The sequence below is a fragment of the Panicum hallii genome, chromosome 2 (genome assembly GCF_002211085.1).
Source record: "Panicum hallii strain FIL2 chromosome 2, PHallii_v3.1, whole genome shotgun sequence".
NCBI lineage: Eukaryota > Viridiplantae > Streptophyta > Magnoliopsida > Poales > Poaceae > Panicum > Panicum hallii.
The window spans coordinates 56,192,730-56,214,757 of NC_038043.1; the positions used below are offsets into that span (position 1 = coordinate 56,192,730).

A 22,028-nucleotide genomic window follows, 5' to 3' on the forward strand; every position below is an offset into this window, starting at 1 on the left:
CACGGTTACGGCTCCTCCAAAAATAATTTTGGCTCCGGCTTATCTGATGGAGCGGCTTTTTTAAGCTGAATCTCTTTTGAAAAACGTTCGGTAAAACATTCGGTAAAACAGCTCCTCCTAGTTGTTTAAAATGCACAGAAAAGATGAAATATCCATAATATCCTTAATTTTTATTTTTAATCTTTTCTTCCTTTTTTTTTCCTTCCCATTTTTCTTTCCCTTCTCTCCAACCTTATCTGCTCGAGCCTACCACCTCCATCTCCGCACCCGCCGCCTGCCCCACCGCCCCTGCCACTCACGCCTCTCCTTCTTCCTGTCGCGTCCGCATGTAGCTGCCGCATCCGTCGACTGCCGCCGCCGCCGCGAGCACCCTTGGCCCCCGCATCTCCGGCCGCGGGGTGCACTCAAGGCCCCACATCCCCAACCGTCGCGAGCTCCTGCTGTCCGCCGCGAGCTCCCGCCGGCCGCCCCGCACACCCATGGCCACGCATCTCCTGCCACCGCGAGCTCACGCCAGCCGCTGCCGCGAGCACCCGCGGCCCCACAGTCGCGAGCTCCCGTCGGCCCCCCCGGGCGCGCCCGCTGGCTGCCGCCGCCTTCGGCTCTCACGGCCATCCATCTCCCACCGCGCCTCGGGTTCCCGCTGCCACCTCAAGCTCCTGCCGCGTCTTCCCCGCTCTCGTGGCTTCCCGCTACTGGCTACCCGCGCCCCCCGTGAAGGGTAGAGAGGACAAGCGACCCGAGGAGCCGCAGGAGCCACTTTTTTGGGCTCCCGCTCCACGAAACAACTCCTCTCGGCAGGTTTTTCGGGGCTTCTTCGCCGAGGCCCTTTTGGTGCATCCCGTTTGGTAGGGCTCCAGGAGCCCTCCCAAAAAGACCCTTATTCATTCATTTATACCAGTCCCCAGACGTAGCACAACCTACACCTGCCTCTTCTCCATCTCCCCCGACACGAAACAATCACAAAATTATTCATACATGATGGCTAGGGCTGGAGATTGGGGGGACAATACCAGCGAATGTGAAAGATGAAGAAACGACCGCTCGGACAATCTTGCCGGTTCTCGAGCAGGAACGGAGTTCACCTCGCGGATGTGCAGCTACCCGTACAGAAGTACTGTTATGGTCCTAGACCTCCAAATCACAATAGCAAGAATATTTGAGTGTTATGGATACAATTTTAGGAGGTAATTGGAGGAGAATCAGAGGTACAAGATGGGGAGCAGCAAGAACCGGGGAACGGGTTCAGAGAGGAGTTGGAGGTACAATAAGGCCAATGCCTTTCTAGTTTTTTGCTCGATGCCTTTCCCTTCCGTTCTCTTCTCCTTTCGTATGCTGGCCTCCACCACCTTCATCTCCCGGCCAACTGGGCTCACATGGCAGCCCAGGTCATGACAAGTATCAAGAAGGAAATTTGATCTAAAAAGGCACATAGATTCTCAATTTTATCGGGCCAAGGGATTGCTGCAGCCACCCCAGGACGGGGCGCAACTCCCCTTGAAAGTGTGATACGTGGCCATTCGTTTTACAGATCTGACGAATAACCAGCTTACAAATTACTGCCACATGATCTCTTTATAATCTTGTATTACGGAAAATGTTCTAGAAAAAAGCTGCAGGAGTAGCCTACAGAGCAGCACCGAGAGACGGATCATTCACCATCAGATCAATGTAATCTGCTCCTGAAGGCTGAAGGAGCTCAAACAAGATAAAAATGTATATTCGTGTGGCACAGATAAATAAGGACGTGACGATGACGCGAAGTCACAAAAACATCCAACTTGCGCGTCGGAGACTTCAAAACGGATGCCCAAAGTAGAGCTATATATTTGTAACTTGACCAGACAAAAATAATTGGTAGCGCAATTACATAGCATCTGCTACATCAGTCTTCTTGCATTGCATCCCACGGGACTAAATTTCAAAGGTTACATCATACAACACTAGAAATATCCTAGCCGGTTCTAAAAAGCATGAGTGAGCAACCATGTCAAAGTAGAAACCATGCAACTTCCAAATAGTTTGCCTTAGCCAAATGACTTGTAAAAGGATCTCGATCAGCTAGTTCACCTGCACCATAGATAATTGAAGACATGTCAAAATGAAAATAACACCACAATGGTATCAAACAAAGAAAATAACCCACCTAATTCTCACCATTCAGTATAACCGCGCCAAATTCATAACCATTTCAGCAGATAGAGTATGGGAGCAATACAAATATCCAACAATTCTATGGCATCAACCAAGGGTAAGTTCCACCTTTATTTACAGAAATCGATACGAAAAAAAACACATGTTATGCCTGCTGGAACCTTTTTTGTTGCTACAAAATGAGAGCAAGATGCTTTCCTTTGCTCTGTTACCTCAACACAGAATACAAAAAGGACAAAGAAACATTGATAGAAGGGGGAGGTGAGAGCTGAACCATATTTCATTATATTGCAATGTAAAACATAATACATGTATCGAGATTGAACTATAGATCATTGTTGAGATGAACTTTTCTAAATGACCAACTTTCTATTAGATCACAAAACTGAACCGACAAAACTTTCTCTAAATCTTCCTCTTGGTAGTTCACAAGCCACCATATATTTGTTTTGGTGAGATGGTGTCAGAATGATGTTCTGTGTACACTGTTAACAGTTCCGCGCATCACCTCTGGAGTCCAGGCATAACTTTTGAGGCACAGAATTCAAAACTGTGATCCAGTCAGGTTTGGCTCTTTATTCCTTTTTGTTGTGCAAAAAGAATTTCAATTCCGATGGAGTCCCGCCATTTCTAACTACATGGAAGTTGAAATCCTTGGGAACAGTTATGCCTTAATGGACAAGGTTGTTTCCATGGACTACTTCAACTACAGCAAAGGGCCATGCCCAGCAGGGAAATGACTAGGATGAACACCCCGTTTTGGCCTTTCATTACCATACCGTCTCATTTCAACTGGACCCCAGCCAAGAATACCAGCAGAACTGCTAGATTCCTGCAACCTATTTCCATTTGTCATCATTGGGGAAGGTTGGTACAAAGGCTGAGTGTCAAATTGGTTATCTGGATCAGCTCTCCGCCGACGCTTCCAGGCTTCAGAACTTCCAGAGTTCTCACTGTTATGGAAAGACTCAGAAGTGTACTGGAGAGACCTAGTTGGCCTTTGGTTTCTCGAAGGATGAAGCTGATTTGAGTTACCTCCCTTACTGGGAGGAATTGATGCGAAATTACCACCATGGGATGGGCCAACTCCACCTTCCAGGTCTTGACTAAGTTTCAAATAGAGATCATGCAACTGTTCCCCTGACATATTTGAAAAGGTTGCAACATAATTCCATAACCTCATGGTCATGCCTGCAAGCAACATAATAATTTAGACAGTATCTATCAAGAGATCCAACAATACGCCTTTAAAATTTTCTGTACAATGTCTCAGAGAATGATTTTGGAGAAGGGAACAGGTAACACTTACGGGAGGAGCGACTAGACTTACGGGATTGCCTGTAAGACTCGCTGTGTTGCCGGACAACCTCCCCAATTTTGTCCCCAATTATCTGGAGGTACTTGCGAATTCTCGAAAGAACCTAAACACAGTAAATTAAAGGTAAGATTTTGGTGGAAGAGCAATTTAAGAATATACTGACCACAGAAAAAGCAAACACCTTTTCCTTTGGGAGGTTTACGCTTGTATTCTGTAGCCTATCCAGGCGCTTCAAAGTTTCCTGCTCCTCATCTAAAACTTCAGAGCACCATTCAAGCCACTTTTCCTCCTTGTCCAGACGATACTTTGTCTCCGCCTCTGATTCAGAAATTTCACCTTCTTCTCTTGCTTCAGCTTCCACTATCTTGCGCTTCTGGATGTCATCTTTGTTCGACTTATTATCGTCCTTTTCTTGTGCATCCTTTTGCCGGCCTCTCATTGATCGAGTTCCACTACTGCCGTCATTATTGACTGTCTGGCGGGTACCTCCTTTGGCTTTTGAGCTCTTACCACTAAACTTGGCATATTCCTTGAACAAATATAACTTCTTATCAACAGAATAGAATGCAGAAAAAGAAAATGCATAGCATGTCGAATATGCAAATCTTGTAGTAAAACTGAAGACATGAAAATTCAAGATGGAACATTCATTTATACTCTTATAAAAAATAAATCTCAAACATGGCTCCAAGCAACTAAAACATGTCAAGCAAACAAATAAAAAAATTGCTAGATAGTATTTTCTTAATTGCCTTATCAGTTGGATTAGACTGAAGTTGGTGTATTCATTTAAACAAGCCCTTACAATTACGTTGTCAAAGTAACACATAAATGCCACTCCACTTGATCCGTCCTATGAAGCATTTAAGATTTCCATTTTAATTTGCATAACTGTTACCTGAGAGACTATAAAAATCCAAACTAAGTTATATGATAAGAACAGGTGCAGGTGCGTGAGTACCTTTTGCAGGAGGGCACTAGCACGATTATCCAAGTTTGGAGCGCGTGGTAAAAATGTCTCTCTTTCACCAAGTGTTGCTGGTGCAATTTTTGTTGCCAGGCCAAGCTTTGGATCCAACCGTATTTTCTCCCAATTACCGTAGCCATACCAATGAATTCCAACCATCAATCTAGCATCATCAGCTAAGACAATACAAGAAACAGATTATAAGAGCCTATAATTTTTTACAGAGTTTCTAAACATCTAGGTTCAAGTGCAATTACTTTCAGTCCATCCACAGCTTGCTGACCACTGAGGCTTTTTGTATGGTAACTGGATCCGATATTGCTTGATTGGATCTTTGTAACGTGCAATTCGCTTTGCCAAGAACTGAAGCTCTTCAACACGAGCCAGCAATTCGTAGGGCTTCACAGCTACACCGAAAAAATCCAAAACTGTGCCCTATATTGGAGGTGCAAATAGAACTTAACAAAGGTGACGTACGAAGTGCCCTTTACAGTTTACGAAAAGGGTAGACAGTTATTACCTTGATATCTGTATTCTCTTTAACTGCCTCCTGACAACCATCAATCAGCAAATCAAACAGCTCTATTTGTGCTTCATGTGGTGCCTTCGCTAATACACCACCAACATCATCCACAATTAAGTCAATCTGGGTTGCATTCCCAAATTTTTTTACCTAAAAAATCACTCATAGGGTGAGAGGTTTATAGATTGCTTCACAAACAATTCAATGTGATTGACATATTTATATGAAAGTTGAAATGCAACCAAAAGTGAAATGACTAGCTATTGACAAAAAAAAAGTGCAACCAGAAATTTTTCCATGAAAAAAACTTGCAAAATCAATATAACATGGCTTGACCTTAACTACGAAAAGAACTGGACTAATATATAGTTATTTTTTCGAACATATATATATATATGGTTATTTGTCCTACAATCATGTTTTAACAGCTAAAGTCATTGCATTGCAGAAGATTGCAAATGTGCCTTGCTGGTTGCGCATCACCACATCATTCACCAACACGAAGCACATAATACAGTAAAGTAATTCCTAAGACAAGATTAAAATGCAAAGATATCCCATCAACTCAAAGCAAAGGACATGATATGATGATATACTGATAGCATGCTTCGAGGTACTAGCAATATACAATTAACAGTTAATTGTAAAAAGGAATATACAATTCAACAGTCAGTAAAGAAGATTAACCAAATAAATAGATACAAGGTGCATATTACCGCTCGTACAAAACGGGAAGCGTCCTTCTTTGGAATATTGCCAAAAGACCACTCTCGCACTTGAGCTACGGCTCCATCAACCAATGGTAACGAAACAGCTGTTTCCACTGTTCTGCTAGAACGCCTCCTAGGCTTTTCTTGTGCCTCAACTGCCCGCCTTTTCCTGTTATTATTATTTTTGTCGAGTTGAGGATCTTCAACATAGCTCTTTTTACTTCGTGCAGCACGCGGTGCCAAAGTTTCCTGAAGAACATCAGTTATTACACTCTCTGATATTACAGAAAGAAATGACTAAAGCAGGTCATAATCAATGGGCAAAGCCACTAGCCAATCATACCTGAACCATATCTGCAGGATCTGGCTGTATTAGTCTACTCCAGAATGTGGCATCATCTTCGCCACTGGAAAAGTTAGCAACCTACCCAATATATGTAAAAAATTAATACAGAATAGTTCCAGGACAGCATCAGTAACATGGGTATAGCATACACATCACATGCCTTGAAAGCGCTAAGAAGCTCATTTCCTTCCTCCCCTTCACCACCCTTTGTTTCGACTTTCTCAGCTCTCTCAAGAATTTCATCAATGTCCAAACTTTCAAGGTTCCTCTTGGTCTCTTCATCAGTCTTGTCTTCTTTGAACAACTCCTCTGCCCCAAACCTCAATATAGCTGAAAGTTCATTCTGCCAAGTGATGCAGCTTACATCAGAATAGTACAACAGCATAAAAGTAAAACAGAGTAGAACAAGGAAGTACTAGATGTATTTCTTTATTTGCTTTCTCACAAGTGTACAGCTAGTATCCTGATCTAAGGCAGAAGGCACAAGCATGTTATACATTAATATGATACACTTCAATTTCCATCATTTTGACAACCTGTACCGAAAATCCAGAAGGTACATATTACAACTTGTTTTAACTAGCACCCGCAATTATGGCCATCCCATTTGGAAATGCAGGAATTTCACAGGAATCTAATAATAAGTTTACAGTATATAGTATCTTGTACACCAACCAATACAAAATATCTAGGGCAATTCATGCCAAACAGTAACCACAAACAAGTAAACAATTAGTTGAAACCAAAACCTACCTTGTCGAACATGGAGCCACCCTTTTTGGATTCTTTCTTCTCAAGCCTGCCTTCAGCATTTAGTTTCTGAATAACCAAGTGATCGAGAACCTAAAACAGGGGGGGAATACGTAAAGAGAATAGTTCAATCATCCTACTAAACGAATACATCAACTAAGCAGTGTGACAACCATCTTTTTCTTTGCGCGTTCCAATATATCCTCTTCCACGCTTTTGCACGTAACGAAACGGTAGATGTTAACAGTCTCTTGTTGGCCAATCCTATGTGCCCTACTCATTGCCTACCAAGAAATGAACCATAGCAAAAAAGATAAGAAAATCTTTATATATTAGACAACACACACACACTTCCACAGGGAGGGAGGGGAGGGAGGGAGGGACCTGCAAATCATTTTGAGGATTCCAATCTGAATCAAAAATTATCACTGTATCTGCAGTTGCAAGATTAATACCAAGTCCTCCGGCACGTGTGGATAAAAGAAAACAGAAGTCATCACTTCCAGGAGCATTGAAATGTTCCATGGCTTGGTGACGAAGGTCTGCTCTTGTACTACCATCAAGCCTCTGAAACTGGAATCCCCGGAGAGAGAGGTATTCCGCAAGGATGTCCAACATCTTAACCATCTGCAAGGTATCAAAAGAAGTAAACTATATGAGGTGCAGGGGTGGTAAAGGGCCTCAAATTTTAGCCTCGATAATCTAAGGGCCGGACCCTAAAAGAAACGGACTTTTATCTTATACAATTTTGAACTAAAAATATGTAAGGGCCAAATTGGATCGTGAAGAGAGCACTAGGGCCATGATCCATTACCACACCTAGGTGTAGATGCTTTCAATAATATTTGTTTTGCCAATACATTGCTGTTAGCACAACAAGAAAACAGTTCTAGTAATATTTTAGCTTTCAAGCGAGTGACAACCAAAAAATTCTATCAAAAGAAATCTACCAATCACAGAGAGAAAACAACTGCAGAAATAGAAGCTAGTGCGATGAAAAAAAAACATCAAAACAAATTCATTGAGGTTGCTTCCTCCAAGATCAGGATTGGCTGAGCGTTGCCCTGCACATAAACCAACTTACATACAAACCAGCCACCATATGCCTGACATATCACATCAGTTTCATACACATCTTGCATATAAGTAGAGTTGATAGATTTATAATCTTTCAGGCTGCTAGTATAAACCCTTGAGATCTTTCTATCTCTGTTCCGAAATGGAGTATGTTTAAGCATTTTGATTTGGTTTGCAAATGCTTTCTTGTTTTGAACTTTCTAGAAAACATTTCCCATCAAGCATACAATCTGAAAGCCTCTTAGCCATTGTGATAAATCATCATAGAGCTAAAAAATCTATTTTGGACCAAAGAAAGTAATTCGTTAAAATTAGTTTTATTTTCAATTTTTCATTGTTATATCATGACGTTGATCTTTTCTAGCAACCGGCCAACCTAGCTTAAGCTTCTGGTTGTGCCACGAGCAGAGCTCAAAGACTCCCAAAGGTGTCTCCGACAGGTTGGCATGCAATTCTCGCTTTCTCTCTTAGATGTACCTTACTTCAATACAAGACAGATGATGCTGTAACGATGGTTCTAGACAGACATTCAAAACTAACAAATGTTACAACTACGTAAAATTTGTGGAACCTCAATGCATGGTACTAAATTGTAGATACAAACCTGTGAGAATATAAGCACACGATGGTTAGTCTCCCGCAGTCTCACCAATAATTTGTCCAACAAAACAAGTTTCCCGCTACTCATCACAATGCGTTCAACTTTATTTCGATCGCCAATGCTATCTCCACCATAACCATGATCAGCACTTTCGAACAAGAATGGATGGTTGCAGCATTTCTTCAATTCAACAACAATGTTCAAAAGTGAGACCTGCATATGCCATGATTAAGTCAGTCAGATAAAATATGATAGCTAGACTAGGTGTTAAGTTCCCTTCAAGATGTAAATCAGTATAGGCCCTAAAATAATTGTTGCTGAACGTAAATATATGGAGTTAGTAGATCAGAACATGGAAAAATAACAAATAATCCTTGCCACATGGGAGATCCAATATGGCTCCCGAAGTCCCAAACTCCCAATGGTCAAGCATTGCCTTGCCCATGCTGAGCCAGTTTGATAAGCGAGCCACGACTAGCAACAGAACAGTAAAATTGCTCCAATCCAGATCAGTAAAATTGCTCCAATCCAGATCATCCTGGCAACTGGGAGGCACCATAGCATAAAATGGTTCTAGACTAGCAGGACACCATATGTTCACTACTGGCCATAAAATGGTTCAAATGGCTCAGTCATCAATTCCAAGATACGAAGATAGAATAGAGTAACAGATGCTGACAGAAAAGACAGAAGACGCACCAGAAGAACTAAAGGCGCCCACTAAAAAATAAATATAACCACAGAGCACTAAGAAAGCACAAGAACTTGATTAAAAAGAAGAAGCTGGCTAAGATATAACAAAAACCTGATTGCCCCGGACTCCTTTATTCAGATTCTGAAAATTCCGCTCCAAAATCCACTTGTAGTACCTAATAATACACAAATAAAGATTAACCTCAATGAAAAATAAAATGCAATAATGACCTTAGTACTCACTGTTTCTGAAGGGGTGACATCTCGACACGTAGAATCCTCTCAATTTTAGGAGGTAAAGACTTCTCAACATCTTTTATAACTCGTCTTAGAATGTGAGGCCTCAATTCCTTGTGCAGATTCGCCAGCTATAACAAATAAAGGCAAATGAAGTTATGGGAGTTCTATCAATGAAAAATCAATAACAATAGATGTTTGTCCAGAGAAGATAAAACTTGCATTTGAAACATTACCTCAGTTTCATTGAAGGAACTCAAATTTTTGTATTTCTCAACAAAACTATCCTTGCTGTTGAATTTGACTGGATCAAGGAAATGAAGTAATGCCCTACAAAAAATGACAGCTCAGCAACAAGAAAAGAAAATTAAAAAAATTAAAACAGGCTAGATGGTAACAAATTGTTGTGTCAAGTCTACATATGAATTGAAAATACCCCCAAAAGAATTGAATTATTACAGTTCCACAAAAAAAAGAAGACATACCAAAGCTCTTCGACACTGTTCTGCAAAGGTGTTCCCGTGATAAGCAGCTTATTCTTAGTGCTGAATTCCTGTAGAAGCGACATAAATTTAGTATCTTTATCCCAGTAACATGTATACAGAAGCTATAATGCTTAAGAAATTGTTTCATACCAAAAGGGTCGTATACAGTGATGCTTCACAATTTTTCAACCGGTGGGCTTCATCAACCATAAGATAGTTCCATTTGATCTTGGAAAGAACAGCTTTGTCCTTAAGAATCACCTCATATGTAGTTATCAACGTGTGGAATTTTACATGTCGTCCACCCTTCTTGTCTGAAAAAAATTCATACTGCTGGCACATCTGTGGCAAATAGATTGCAAGGAAAAAAAATCAGGACACAACTAATGTAATAAAACTAACTTACAAAGCGTATGAATTAGAATTCTGTGCCTTCTGGTATATTAAGACAACACATTCATAGTTAATCCCAAAAACAAATTGCAACACATGCAAACAGAATGAGAACTAGGAGCCAAGAAATTAAAATTCCGTATCCTAAAGAAGAGCGATATACACATTGTATGTGCATCAATATATAAAGGTTTTGTGTAGAGATCCATGTTACCAAAAGGTTTCATTTCAACTTACATTGTGATGGTATCATAACATAGATAGACAACAGCCTCATTTAAGATGAACATAGTAAAAAAGGAACAGTCCTGTTTTGGGGTATTCAACTTTCCACAGTGGGTCATACTGGTTTCTTTAAACTTATCTAAATCATAGTGGAATGAAAGTAATACTGCTGCATTATCTACTCTTGCATGATCTAGGTTTCTGGTCAACATAACATTGATTTCTCAAAAAAATATAATCCAGGTAAATTCCATAATGCATTACACTATAGTAGCAGCGTTTTTATATTAAGGTTACTAGCCAGTTCAAAATATCCATACAGGAGGGCAGTCTCTCATACTTATGATAGGGAGTACTAGTGCTAACACTGAATAAGTCAATTTCCATCAGTAACAATAACTGGTGTTCTCACTTAAATATTATATTTAGCAAAACAATGTTTTAGGACTTCAGGCTATAATGCCTGCTGCCAGCATTTGATAATGGCAGCTAGATCACATACAAAAAAGAGATGGAAAACTAATATAATAGGTTCACCTCTCTGCTGGCACGGTTTCCAACATAAATCACGACGTTCATGTTAGGCAGCCACTTCCGAAATTCCTTTGCCCAATTCGACAATGTTGACAGTGGCACAACTACAAGAAACGGTCCATTGATCTCTTGAGCATTCTGCATCACAAATATCAGATATTAGTAATCAACGAAAGGATCATAATACCATTCATCATAATGAAATATAGAAGCAAATTGTTAAAAAAAAGGAAATTTTACATGAAGGAAGCCAAGCATGGAAACGGATTGGATAGTTTTTCCCAGACCCATTTCATCAGCAAGTATAACATTAGTGTCGTTTCTCCACCTGAGTCACCAAACAATCAATCAGAAAAAGAAAATGTATTTATTATGTTGTATATATATGTATATACATAGTGATCTTACATACCCATTGACGAGAAAGTTTAGCCCTTCAAGCTGATAATCACGAAGTTTACCACCTTTTAGCCATTCTGGTTGGTCATCAAGCCTCCTCAAACTAGCTGAAAAACATAACTTCGATTAGGTTAAAGAGAAAAATAGCGATCCAATGCTGCAAGAACAAATTCGTTCAATCACGTAAAGGCCACACACAAATAGATAAGCCAAGTAAATTCTTATTCAAACCATGACCCTAAGCACATTGTAGGTTCATGAGAGGTAAGCACCACTTAATATGATAACATCTTTTACAGTAGTTAACAGCAAATGAAGTTGTAAAACTACACAGAAAGAACTAAATAGTGTAAAAAATAAATTTGTAAAGTAAACTGTCTTGTCTATTAAATATTTTATCAGCTAAAAATGACAAGGGAAGTGTTACCTTTGCTTTTCTTCCTTTGGAAATCAACAGTTTTCCCAAGTATAGCTGTGGCAGCTTCACGGGCCTACCATTTAGTGTAAAGCCAGTCATGATATAACATTTTATGCTTATCATATTATGCTATATGCAATAATATATGTACACTTACAGAAGCTCATATTGGCTACTGAGTACCTTACCTTATATTCATCAATTGCATCTTGAGCAAATTCAATATCAGTATCTTTTTCCCTGCAACAAAGCACCAAAGGCAAGGCCAGAAAGTACACTAATTAAACAGTAACGAAGTATTCCTAAAAAAGAGATTTTTTGTCTACAAAGTCCACCAGATAAATCATAATATGTATGCAAGATCGATGCAGCATAATCATACTCTGAATCAACAGAGATAGAGCAAATGTGTTTATCATGGAAGATCATCCATGTGCAAAACAATAAGCAATTAAGCATAGCCATGAAACTGGATACCATGCCACGAAAATTACCAGGTAGATTCTGCATATGGAAGTCCTTGCCATTTGACTAAATATTCCGGAACCAGATCATCTCCATCAGCTTTACTGACCCTATCAGCAAATATCCGTTCAACCTGAAGGTTCAATGTTAGACTATATGCAGATGTGATAGTGAACAATGTATACCAACAGTCTAAAATTAAACTCAATACAAAACCTGACTGTATTGCTTAATAAGATCCAGCTCCATCTCCTTGCCCACATCATGCACCTCAACCTGAGATGAATAAATTAGCAACTTGGCATACAAGGAGAAACATCGAATTGCTTCCATTATGTCAACAAGGTTAAGTAAAAAATCGTGTGAATGCAGGCAATTTTTACTCAGCCCATAATCACTAATTAACATAACAGCAGAGATTACTTAGTTTTCAACATCATCATCAAAATAACTACTGCACCAAAATCAGGAATCGCTGATAACAAGAAAAAAAGAGGCATGAACATTTCTTGTACACGTCCCAAGTTCTATCATAGATATTTATCCTCTGGATGCTGGTATATAGAAGTTATACATCTTTTGAATTGAAAAGTATCACTGGTTTACCTCCTCACGTGATAGTGCCCTCTTGTACCTCTGTTCCTCAGCAACTCTTTTTGTGTAATTTAATACCTTCTTAAATCCACTAACCTGCCGTGTAGAAGTTAAATGAAAGCAGATTGAGTAAGGAACACAACAAAAGATTTGAACGCATACACCTGACTGTAAGATAATCTATACATATTTATAGTCCAGATAAGTACTTACACTTTGGAGCTCTGATAATGTCTTCCATTGACAATGCAGGTAAGACTGCCCTTTCCATTTTATGTAGAACTCTAGTTCATCCCACTGTTGATTAAAGTCTGATGGTAGGCTGACAACAGTAGGTTGAGCCGATTGGTCGTTCCTCATTGCCTCTTCCGCGACACCCTTGGGTTGATGCCAAAGAACTCTTTCGATTGTTTCTCCGTCTTCCTCTTCCGGTTCCTCCTTGAGCTGGATATTAAAATTTGTTAAGGTGGGCATAATACATATGAATTGGTTTTGACACAATTAGAAGACAGCAAGTTCAATTAACAGTGTAATATATAGACAGTAAAATAGAAAAAAAAACTCAGAAGACAAATATTTTGATTTTTCTATTGCAAAGAAGCAACTTAAATTGAGCTTCAGGCGCAGCAAATTGTCTCAGGGCCTGTTTGGTAGAGCTCCAACTGATCCTGATTCTCTGTGGGAGCTGATTCTCTAAGAGAAGTGATTTTGTGGCTGAAGGTGATTATCTTTGATTCTCTAGCATAAATTCTTAAAATCAGGATGGAGAATCACTTCACAGAATCAGGAGAAGCTATTTTTTTTCAGCTCCCAGCCTCTTAATTCATTTCAGAGAATCACTCCACAGAATCAGCAGAGAATCACTTCTCTCTGAAAAACTGTTTGGCAGAGCTATTGCTGGATTCAGCAGAGAATCAGCTCTGGGAGCTCTGCCAAACGCGCCCTCAATGACAACATTTAGAATGTGTATGTAAATTCAGCATGATAACCAAACAAGCCAAACATCATGACAAGAACTAGCCAGTCATCTGTTCTGAGAGCTATTGCTGGATTCAGCAGAGAATCAACTCTGGGAGCTCTGCCAAACGCGCCCTCAATGACAACATTTAGAATGTGTATGTAAATTCAGCATGATAACCAAACAAGCCAAACATCATGACAAGAACTAGCCAGTCATCTGTTCTGATTATTCAGTGACAAAAATTACTACTTTCACTAATAGTTCATATTGATTTCTCACCTTTTGTTGTTTAGTTGACTTCTCACTATCATCACTTTCTTCACTTTCAGCGTATGAGATCTTCTTCACTGTCCTCCTTCCAGAAGTTCGAAGCTCATTATGAGAATTGATCGGGGCAACATCATTGCGGCCCACAGGTTTCTGATGCAATCTGTCAGGTTTTTTTGATCTGTGATTGAAATCAGCATCGCTGGGAACATCTGACTCTTTTCCTGAGGAATATTCGTCATCAGTGTGAGACATCCCACGTCTTCGTTGAGCCTGCATGGGCAACTTTCTTCCCTTGGGAGTTTTAGTTGCTACAACCTTGAGCCGTTTAGGTTGCCTCCGGTTCTCAGCAAAATCATCATCCTCATCATCTGACAGCTCAAGCTCATCATCATCGTCACCATCAGAATTCTCACTATCCATAAACTTATCCTGTAAGTCAAGTGTTTCAGAGAGAGTAACCTTCAGCAACACAAACAAGCAAGCAAAAATCTATAATAGCTCAAACACTTATAATAACATTAACAATTTGATAGAATTTCCTTGAATGAGCCAACAGCAAAAGTAGCAAATTCATACTTAGAAACATAGAGCTATAGTGGTTAATTTGTAGTTTGAAATGTGCAAAAACAAAAAGCTCATAGTGTGTATGCAGATGATCATAGTCCCAAAATAAGCACTCCAAAAGTGCCTCAGCAGCAGTGAGTAACACAAGCTTAGCTTTATGGTCCCACAAGAAAATGCATTATACATTACAATGAAAACCAAAATGTCCAAATAAGAAGCATTCCAGGTGTCCAGGACTCAGAAGTTACAACTGCAGCTGATGCAGTTGCCAAGGCCCACAGAAGTCATGTCTAGCATACCTTGTTCAAGAATAACAAAGAGGCGTATCCTTCCAAGGTTCTGATCATTCATTAATTCTTGCTTGTATAGGTTACAAGTACTTCATTCCATGGACTATCATTCTGTCCATACATTTCCCTAGATTACCTATCTGATGCTTAAAGTGACAAATTGTGTTCTTCAGCATGTTATATCACCTGAAGTTGGATTTCAACTAGGACATTATTTTTAATGATCAACGGCTCACATTCATGAAGATATACATGCAAAACAACTTTATAACACGGCAGCAGCAGCAGCAGCAGCAGCAGCATGCAAATCTCAAACATGGTTGTGACAAACATTAACTACACCAAGTAGCCTGAATAATAGGGTGGTGATGTAGCTTAATGTGTGGAAAGTGCAGAGGATTAAGTCAATGGAAGACCTTATCAACAGCCTTGTCCGTTTCACTGTCTGGCTCAAAATCCACGTCATCAGGATCATCTTCTACAAATAAGGAAGAAACAAAACGCCAATTAATAATGGGTTGTAACAGCACATATACAGATACAAATAAAGCAATAACGCATTTATTTTGTTAAACACAAGACTCGAGATTTGAATATACCATCCGCATCATCGTCGTCGTCATTCTCATCATTATACTCATCGTCATCATCGTCAGCATAAGCATTGTACTTTGTCTTCGTCTTCTTTTGTCGCGAAGCAGACTTTGTTGCTGCACCAGAAGTGGAGCAGCTTGACTGCTTCGTCCCACCACGATGCAACGATTCAATCTGCTCCTCTCCATCCTGCTCGTAATAGTCATCAGAGAGCATTTCCTCAGCAGGCACATCCCCATTTGCTCTGTTCAGCTCATCATCCTCTCCACTACCATCCATGTCATCAAGCGAGCTAGCAGCATCCATTCCCCTATTCGACGGAACTTCTTTGGCTGTCTGATTGGACCTGGAATCCTTCAGAAAGTTTGTACCCCATGGACCGCCCCCTCTCCGGGCATGCTGACCGAATGTGTTCTCAGAAGAGTACAGACTTGATTGGCCAGCTTCAAATTGCTCTGGTTCACTGTGGTAGGCATCCTCTGCTTTCTCATTTAAGTTCCACTGCCTAGAGTTCGAGTCAACACCCCCATCCCTGACTGACTCGTAGGCGCCTTCATCATCAGCCTTCTCATTCAAGTTGTACCCTCCCGAATCAGCCCTGCTTCCGGAGTTGCTGAAGAATGCCATCACAAATTATGACATTACATGGAATTCCTCTGGCAGCCTCTGTATCACTCCCTGCAGTTTATGAGACGAAGTCAATTTAGAACCCCACTTGAGTAGCTAGTGATCAACATCTAATGCCCTGAATGGGGGCAATCCAAATAGAATCGCATAAATTTCCTGTGTTTTTTTGTTAGGGGTTGATCGTTTCAATGCCAAATGGATTGAACTCTTCAGATGGGGGACGTCACTCAACCCAACTCTAATCAAAACCGAGCAGCGGAAGCAGTGACACAACGGCGAGCAGCCTCGAGCGCGCAGAATTCGAATTGGATTCCGAAACCCTAAATCCCAACCGATTCGCGCGCCGCCGCACAGATCGGCACGGGCGGCGGCCAGATCGAGCCGCCGGCATCGCGGATCGGGTGGGCAGCACTCGAACCGACGCACATCACACGCGCCCATGCCTTGGAACCGAAGGCTGCCCATAAAAACCCGCGAGGTGGCAAGGGGACGCACCTCGTGCCGCGGCCGACGAGAGGAGCAGGAGGAGGAGGCGAGCGACGCGCGCTCGGTCCCCGCGTCAGAGACGAATGCTCGGACCGGCACGAGACGGGTCTGGCTCGCCGAGAGGCACTTATTGTCTGGCGCGATCGCCGTCGCCGGCGGCCGCGAGCGGGAGGCGGCGGGCGGGAGCAAGGGGGAGGGGGCAAACGCCCGTGCGATTTATTCAAACAGGACCGGACGAATTTCTGCGATTTTTTGCGGTATTTTCCGCGATTTTTCGCCTAGAATTCGGATCGGGGGCGGGGGAGGAGGGGGGCTGGACAGCGGCGATCGCCGGTGACGGGCTCCCGACGGGGTCCCGGCGGCGCAGCGCGGCGGCGGCGGCGGCGGCGCGCAGAGAGAGGGGGGTGGTTATCTATCACAAGGGGGTAAGGGCGATTAGAAGGGCAGATAAGTTTTCCTCTCTCTCTCTCTCTCTCTCTCTCTCTCTCCTCTCTCTGGCTCTCGGCTTTTCGTTTGTGTATTTGTTTCGGTCGCGTGGGGGGTGGGGGCTTGGGGTATTTCGGGGGCTCGTCTCCGTCTCTGGACGCCCCTAAATTCGCTGGTGGGGCCAACCAGTAAGCGACGCGTAGGGGGGTGGGTGCAGGCCGCCCCGGCGGCGCGGTGTCACCAGGGCTTTCGGCGGATGGCGTGTGGGGTCGGGAACGAGGTGGGGTACCGTGTCAGTGACTGTTAGCCTCGCGGGTGCCGCGACGTGACGTTGCGCTGGGGTGCCTCGCGGCCTCGTAATTTCTGGAGGGCTGTGGTCCAACCGGACGGGTTCACGGCTCCACGCTTTCCACTCGAGAGGGGGCTTTTGCCGGGTTAGGCATGCCGATGTGGCCAGGCCACCGTGGGTAAGGGCCAGGCCCATCCATGTTTTCAACCCCGGTGGCAAGGTCCATTTATGTTGTTCAACTGTGCCCTGCTTCCATTTGTCTGGTTCTAATGAAACTTTTTCTAAGAAAGGTTTAAAAAATTAATATTATGAGTACGAGGTATGAGTGATCTGTTGGAGATGCTCTAATGAAACTCTGTCGAGTGGTAAGTGCTAAGAATTTTCTATCTTAAATTTCATAATTTGTAGTATGTTATGGGGTTTACTTATGTGCATTTACCGCTGACTTGAAACTTGGATGTTAAATTCATCGGATCATACAACATATATGACCATGGCCAAATGTTTAGCTATTGTTCCTCCTAGTATAGTTAGAGAGATCATCACGATGGATCTGGCCCCTTTATTGGGAAAGTATCCAACTAAGATATGCAACCCACTTTGAGCACGTATTCATAACCAATTAATACCAAAATATCCAAAAGGAAATTATGACAACACTGCCACTTGTGTAATACCACTCCTATTGATGAAGAGGTGCCATGTTCAATTGGACAAAGTATGTTCTCGCCAAAGATTGACAAATACAATAGTCACAATCCAACCATGTAAAATACTTGCATAAATCAACGCTCGAGGAAAAAACAGTAATGTAAACACGTCAACAAATTAAGAATGTGCATTTCAAATAACCTTACAAACTTATCATGCCCTATCCTATAAATTATTTGTTATTATTATCAATAATACATGTCATTAAAACTTAAAAATTATAAACGATGACAAAATCAGGACACGAAGTCGCATAATCTAGTTCACCCTCCTGATGTTGTGTTGCGAATAGTTGTGGGTGGTTCTTTACAATATCTAGTTCCTTTTTCCTAGCTATTGCAGCCGCCATTATGTGACAGCCAAGGTAACCGTCAAAAAATAAGAATTATAAATCACTTTCAATAAATATGCCCCGCTATTGGAATAGTGAAACAAATTTGGTTAGCCGTTTCTTTTGGCATAATTCTAACATTTCAGCTCTAGAGCTCTTTGGTCTAATAAATGATGGTTTCTGGACTATCTCCTCGTAAAAGATAACAATACATCACTGCCTCCAACATCACACAACATTTTATCATAGAGAGAGACACTTGGAGCGATTTCACTGCATGCTTCCCACGGCCTCGAAAAATTGGTTTTGTCCTCCTATTATCATAGAGAGAGGATTTTCTCTATCTTTGCATCCCACCACCCTAAAAATTAGATCAGATCCATAGCAATATAGCATACACATACTATATACCTCAAGCGATAATGGCACTAGGCAGCAGTAGCAACTTCATCTTTATCTCCTCCCTCTCTACTTGTGCATCACCAAGAGATATTGTAACTTTAGACTTATTTAGGAGGGCTCAGTGACTGGGCGGAGCCGGAGCTGGATTTTTTGGCTCCATCAGCTCCGTGTGTTCCCACCGCACAACGGCTCCGGCTCTCCCATCCCCGGTAGAAGCGCTCCGATGGATATCCCATTTGGTAGGGCTCCAGCAGGAGCCAGCGAGGGAGCCGGAGCTAGAGCCCTCCCAAAGAGGTCCTTCATCGGTGAAAGAGTCCTTCGTATCTACAACTGCGTAGGAGACAAACCTTCCTATGCAGTGGACTGGAGTGAGGCGCCCGGTGCTGCGCCAGGGCAACCTCACTCCAGGCGTTCGGGTTAGCCCGAACTTTCGGGTCGGGTTATTCGGGTTTTTGAAAGTTCAGGCTTTCAGAACCTAAGCCCGAAATGGGCCTGCACATACTACTACCCGAAAATTCGGGTACCCGAAAACTTCGGGTTCGGGTTCGGGTAGCCCGTACTACCCGAACTGCGGCGCGCGGGGAGGCCGGCGGCGGCGTGTGGCGTGCTCCTGAGCGGGGAGGCCGGCGGCGGGGAGCGGGGAGGCCGGCTACGGGGGGGGGGGGGCGGGGAGGCCGGCGGCGGCGCGCGCGGCGGCGCGCGGCGGCGCGCAGGGAGGCCGGAGGCGCAGGCGGCTAGGGTTGGGACTTGGGAGCCTGGCTGCCTGAGTGCCTGGCTCGCTGCGCTTGGGAGGCTGGGGCCTGGGAGCTGGGAGCCTGGGAGAGTGGGAGGCTGGGAGAGTGGGCTGGGCCGTGATCCGTGGGCCGTGAGACGGAAAGAAAAAAAAGTATAGGCTAAACGGGTAGTTCGGGTACCGCGACCCTAAACCCGAAAAGCCCGAAATTAGTTCGAGTTTTGACAATTGCAACCCGAGAAACATGTTCGGGTATCGGGTAATGGGCTGAATGGGTTCGGGTTCGGGTTTTTCGGGTTTTGGTCTTCGGGCTCGGGTTTTCTGCCCAGTGTGAGGGCAACCAGCTTCGACGCCTCTCCTAGCTGTCTCCGCACACGTCACGTCACATGTAACTGTAGCCCCGCACTTCGAAACGACACCCACACTCTCCTGTTACCCCCAAATAAAGCAAATAGCAAAAAGCCGCCTCGACTTTTCGACGTCTCTGCCGATCTCGATGCGATTCATCATCGTACCCTGCTCTGACTGACATTCTGAGACCAGTCTCAGCGTAGGTTTCATGAGCAGTTTTATGGGCATTAAATGTCATGCTACATGATCAAATTTGTTGGCGTGGTAGTGTCACTAAGAGGTTTCGTGAGGAGTTTTGTGGGCGTTAAATGTCATGCCACATGATCAATTTTGTTGACATGATAGTGTCATTAAGAGGAGAGAGGAGGGGGGTTTCATGAGATATGAGGGGAGTTTTATTACTGTTGGGTTCGGACGAGTCGAAACCAGACAGACTGAGAGAAAAGAAACTCAAACTCAACTTAATAACTTTAGAGTGATAAAGTGAGAAGGAGAGCAAGCCAAGTGAGCAAATGAGCGAAAGGGCAAAAGTTCTCTCTTCCAAGCCTTAGGGCTCCATTTACAGGGAGGAGGGGGTGGTAGTTTATATTTATTTCATTGGTGGGGTCGAGTATTACAAAGGGATCCTAGAATTTACAAAAGAGTTTCTAGAACTTACAAATAGATCCCTAGATGCTGCTACTAAGTCCGTAGATCTCACAAACAAGCCCTTAAACCCCTAGCTTAGCCTCTTTTACATGAATGGGTAGCCTTACGTGATATCTTAAAACGCTTCCCCAACAATCACTATGACACTTCTTTGGTACAGTTACCAAGTTCTTAGTCTTGATAACTGTGTAATGAAACTATGCATTGAGGTCAGTTCCAGTGTATAGTTTCCAAGACTGAGAACCAGTTAACTGTGCCAGTCGAGTTTTATGGGGATAAAACTCCTCTCTCATCCTATGAATCTTCCTCCTTCTCTTTTCTCATCATGTCAGCAAAATTAATAATGTAGCATAGAATTTAATACCATAAAACTCTCTATAAAATTTTCATTGGAACTAGCCTGAAACCGCTAGCCTGCTTTTTGGCCCAGGGAGTTTCTGCAGAGAACCTTCGTGTCCTTGCCTTTACTTCCCGGTCGAGCGATTCAGTATGGCCATCCACCTCAGTAGCCAATCGGGCACCGACCGCCGAGGTCTGTAGCTCGTCTCGCATACAGGGGCGGCGGCAGGGGTATTCCCTTGTATGCCTTGGCATTCCTATGATTTGAGAGAAAAAGTTAATAAGTATATATATTTATATGTATCTTATATATTTAGCTCACGAAGGAACAAAGCTCACTAGTCCAGCAAAGGAGAAACTTCCTCCTGGCCATAGACTCGCGTAGTCGCGTCTCGGGAGCGGCGAGTCGCATCGCATCGCCCCTTTCCTTGCTCGCCTCGGCGCTACATTTGAACAAGTAAAGGAACAAAATAGGTGATGAATATTTAAACAATTGTTTGGTTACATTTATTGAGAGATAATTGTTCAGTCAAGTGAAAGACGAGGATATCTCAATTTCTTCCAACAAGGGGATCGTAGGGTTATATTGTATTAGTCTTTATTGTTTTATAATATTCTTTAATTATTTATGTTTATAAATTGTACTTTGATTATTATTATAAATTTATTATAGCAATTATAACTTATTGTTCATTATATTACGTATTTGTTTCGAAATTTTTTTATATATAACATACCCGGCCGCAGATTTCTAGCTCAGCCACCGCTCGCATACGTCACAACCCCGACGCCTAAGTGCTGTCGGCCTAACACGGTCGTCTCGTGTCGCGTCGCTGTGACACTATGAGTTGCTGCAAGTGGCAACACGAGCCACCATTCAGCACGGAGCTGCCTGCATGTGACGCCCCAATACGATCGCATGGAAAGCTACCGTCCACACTGGCTTCGTTTGTTCTGTAAAGCCCATGTTCAGTTTGGGCCACTTGCGCAGCCCAAACAATTCTCTGCACAAGGACCCGTCATTTCGCCTTAACAAAAGGAAAAGAAAGAAAGAAATGGAAACAGCCATTCTGATGCTTTCAATCTTGCGGCCGTGTACACTGTTACATAGGGCCAG

General features: G+C 42.7%; 1 protein-coding gene across 2 annotated transcripts; it reads right to left on the reverse strand.

Annotated features, from left to right (window-relative positions):
* Nucleotides 1-2,403: 2,403 nt before the first annotated feature.
* On the reverse strand, nucleotides 2,404-17,176 carry LOC112880723 (protein CHROMATIN REMODELING 5). Of its 2 annotated transcripts, XM_025945471.1 has the most exons (31): nucleotides 16,691-17,176; nucleotides 15,574-16,246; nucleotides 15,391-15,452; nucleotides 14,130-14,549; nucleotides 13,103-13,333; nucleotides 12,902-12,985; nucleotides 12,512-12,571; nucleotides 12,325-12,428; nucleotides 12,019-12,070; nucleotides 11,840-11,903; nucleotides 11,426-11,519; nucleotides 11,254-11,341; nucleotides 11,017-11,151; nucleotides 10,012-10,203; nucleotides 9,862-9,929; nucleotides 9,613-9,706; nucleotides 9,383-9,507; nucleotides 9,252-9,315; nucleotides 8,450-8,659; nucleotides 7,153-7,395; nucleotides 6,942-7,052; nucleotides 6,772-6,861; nucleotides 6,179-6,361; nucleotides 6,016-6,096; nucleotides 5,679-5,921; nucleotides 4,960-5,112; nucleotides 4,697-4,874; nucleotides 4,434-4,615; nucleotides 3,654-4,001; nucleotides 3,464-3,575; nucleotides 2,404-3,345 (listed from the first exon to the last, which is right to left on the reverse strand). In XM_025945471.1, exons 2-31 carry the CDS (start codon nucleotides 16,193-16,195, stop codon nucleotides 2,861-2,863), a joined length of 5,178 nt encoding a protein of 1,725 aa, XP_025801256.1. In that variant the 5' UTR covers nucleotides 16,196-16,246; nucleotides 16,691-17,176; the 3' UTR covers nucleotides 2,404-2,860. The 2 variants fall into 2 exon arrangements, with proteins under 2 accessions (XP_025801256.1, XP_025801257.1); XM_025945472.1 differs by lacking the exon at nucleotides 16,691-17,176 and having other exon boundaries at nucleotides 2,861-3,345; nucleotides 3,485-3,575; nucleotides 15,574-16,195.
* Nucleotides 17,177-22,028: the final 4,852 nt, after the last annotated feature.

Excerpts from the sequence above, each read along its gene's own strand:
- LOC112880723 (XM_025945471.1), bottom strand. The coding sequence starts at position 16,195 with ATGGCATTCTTCAGCAACTCCGGAAGCAGGGCTGATTCGGGAGGGTAC. Across the intron at positions 9,930-10,011 it reads CACTGTATACGACCCTTTTG|GAATTCAGCACTAAGAATAA; the intron begins GTATGAAACAAT and ends TCGCTTCTACAG. Across the intron at positions 3,576-3,653 it reads TAAACCTCCCAAAGGAAAAG|GTTCTTTCGAGAATTCGCAA; the intron begins GTGTTTGCTTTT and ends TACTGTGTTTAG.